At 39.7% G+C, this 2,423-nt stretch overlaps 1 protein-coding gene across 1 annotated transcript; it reads left to right on the top strand.

Moving 5' to 3' along the window:
- The first annotated feature begins 89 nt into the window (after nucleotides 1-89).
- Nucleotides 90-458, top strand: LOC103663868 (histone H2B subacrosomal variant-like). Its single transcript, XM_008691662.1, has one exon. The coding sequence runs from the start codon at nucleotides 90-92 to the stop codon at nucleotides 456-458; it is 369 nt and encodes a 122-aa protein (XP_008689884.1).
- Nucleotides 459-2,423: the final 1,965 nt, after the last annotated feature.

Below are 2,423 nucleotides of genomic sequence, written 5' to 3'. Positions count from 1 at the left end.
TATATATATATATATATATATGAGAGCTCCCCTCCCCCCACCTTTAGGCCCTTCTCCTCTCCACTCTGCTAAGAAGAACAACATCTACAATGGCCAGATCCATCACCAAAAAGAACAAGTGCTCCAGAGGACATCGAAGCCCAATCTCCAAAAAGAAATCACATTCCAGCACTGATTTTGGCCATAGAAATTATTCACTCTACATTAACAGGGTCCTAAAGGAAGTGGTTCCCCAGAGGGGCATATCATCTCGTACCTTGGACGTCATGAACACCCTGATCAATGACATCTTTGAGCGCATTTCTATGGAAGCCTGCAGCCTGATGTGTTTCAGAAATCGCTGTACCCTCACCCCTGAAGATATCCAGAAGGCAGTGTACCTGCTGTTGCCTGGGAAACTAGCTAAGTATGCAGTGGCTTTTGGAAGTGAAGCTGTCCAAAGATATGTCCACTCCTAAACTCCATGTACCAGCATAATTAAATCTTGGGGAAAGTAAATCAACCTTACTACCCAAACGATCACTTCACACTGGAATTCCCTCTTCTTTTTTATAACATAGTGGTATTTCCTGGTATTTTCCCCTACCCCTCTTATTTCTAGGGAAGAATTACTCTCTTGCAATTTTACTTTTTAATGACCTGGCTAGTTAGGTTTTCCTGACACCTGACACCTGCCCCCTGCTGAAGTCCCACCCAGAACTCTTGTTTTTCCTTTGAGTGTGTAAATCTCACTATATAAATTCAATGCTTATTGTATTGGTAAGGTATCGTTAACTATGTATAGGATGATTGAAGCTAGCTATGCTGGCCCCCAGGTCACACTGACTTTGAATTTACAAAGACAAACATTTTAATCAGGAGTATATCAGCACTGATAGATTTTTATCAAGAAAGTATTTTCTAGAGCAAACTCCATCCAACCAATTTAGTTCTTAACAAATCTCTATACAGCATGTTAACGATTTCCTTTGTTTTAATTCTTATCTCCTGATTTTCAACAAATTCGGTTCATACCATGTAAATTTTATCTTACATTTAATTGATCGTCACATTTAGGTTTGGTTCACTGGGATTTACTGTTCTACATTTGTAGCGTAATGAGACCAACACCCAGGAACCTACTACTCAACTTATAAACTTTTTTTTTTAATGATGTCAGTGTTTTGTTGACAAAATACTCTAGGTGGCTCCCAGTCCATTTCCCTACTCACTATCTTAAGTTTCTCTTTCCCATTCCCTTGCTTCTCTGTGTATTTTTATGAGTGCCTCTACATAATAAGTTGAATTTTGCTTATTTTGTAACATGGGGGTATAGTATCTGTGTTTTTCTGTGCCTGCCTTTTTCTCTCAAAATTGTTTCTAAGATTTAGACCTGTTCATATAGATAGCTCTAGTTCGTTCTTTTCACTCCTAGGCTGTATAATATTCCGTAGCGTGAATATACCGCAGTTCGTTTATCCGCCCTCTCTCGATGGATGTGTTGTTTTCAGTTTTTCCTATTACGAGCAATGCTGCTATAATGATGAGTCCCAACCACAGCTAAGACTACTAGAGCATTTGCTATCAGCACAGCATTTTACATAAATTAACTTATTGAATCCCTACAACCTTGTGATGATTAAATAATTCTCCCCTCCTACAGATAAAGAAAATGAGGTACAGAGAAATAATCTACTTTTCTGGGGTCACACACCTGTGTCAGTGGCAGAGTTGAGATTTGACCAGGTTAACGGCATCCTCTGTGGGCACGTATTGTCTGCTGTGAGCATTCTTGCACATGTATCTTCTGGTACAAATGCACAAGAATTTCTGTAGGTAAAATACCAACCGTGGAATTGCTGGGTCATTGACATGCTCATGTTCAACTTAGTAGATATTAACCAGACTGTCTTACAAAGTGTTTGTACCAATTGGCATTTGCAGTAAATGAGAGCATTTTAGATTCTTTCGGTTACAAGGAACATAACACTTACATTTCTTCAAGAAAAAGGGGTTTCTTGTATGTAAACACTAGGATGGGAACTGAGACTCTTCTAGGTGTGTCACTCTTAGGACCTACTCTGTTTCTCCTGGGTTGCTCCCTTCTAAATGCTTCCTTCTCAGAGTTGCAGATGGGTCCATCGGATTCCACGTCCATGAATACCACAATAAGATTTTACCGCAATAAAAAATGGCTAAGAAATTTTAAGTGGGTATTTTATACACATGCATTGATATAATCAGACTTGGAACTACCTTATTTGAATTGGGCCCAGACAGAGGTTGCCAGCTAAAAATGGGCTGACCGTGATTATATAGTTGCTCACAACTGCCACGCTGCTGTGGGTTGGCCCCAGAAGGACCTCAAAAGTCTATTAGGGGTCAAGAAATTATAGCCATTGTCCAAGTCTGGAAACAGCTTTTTTTGGTATGGTCCTGCAGGC

This window comes from Ursus maritimus, unplaced genomic scaffold, assembly GCF_017311325.1.
Source record: "Ursus maritimus isolate PB19 unplaced genomic scaffold, ASM1731132v1 scaffold_5, whole genome shotgun sequence".
NCBI classification, from domain to species: Eukaryota; Metazoa; Chordata; class Mammalia; order Carnivora; family Ursidae; genus Ursus; species Ursus maritimus.
Note: the sequence above shows the minus strand (reverse complement) of the source record. Positions and strands in the feature narration are given on the sequence as shown.

Bases quoted from the DNA above. Each gene is read 5' to 3' on its own strand.
- LOC103663868 (XM_008691662.1), top strand. From the start codon at position 90: ATGGCCAGATCCATCACCAAAAAGAACAAGTGCTCCAGAGGACATCGA.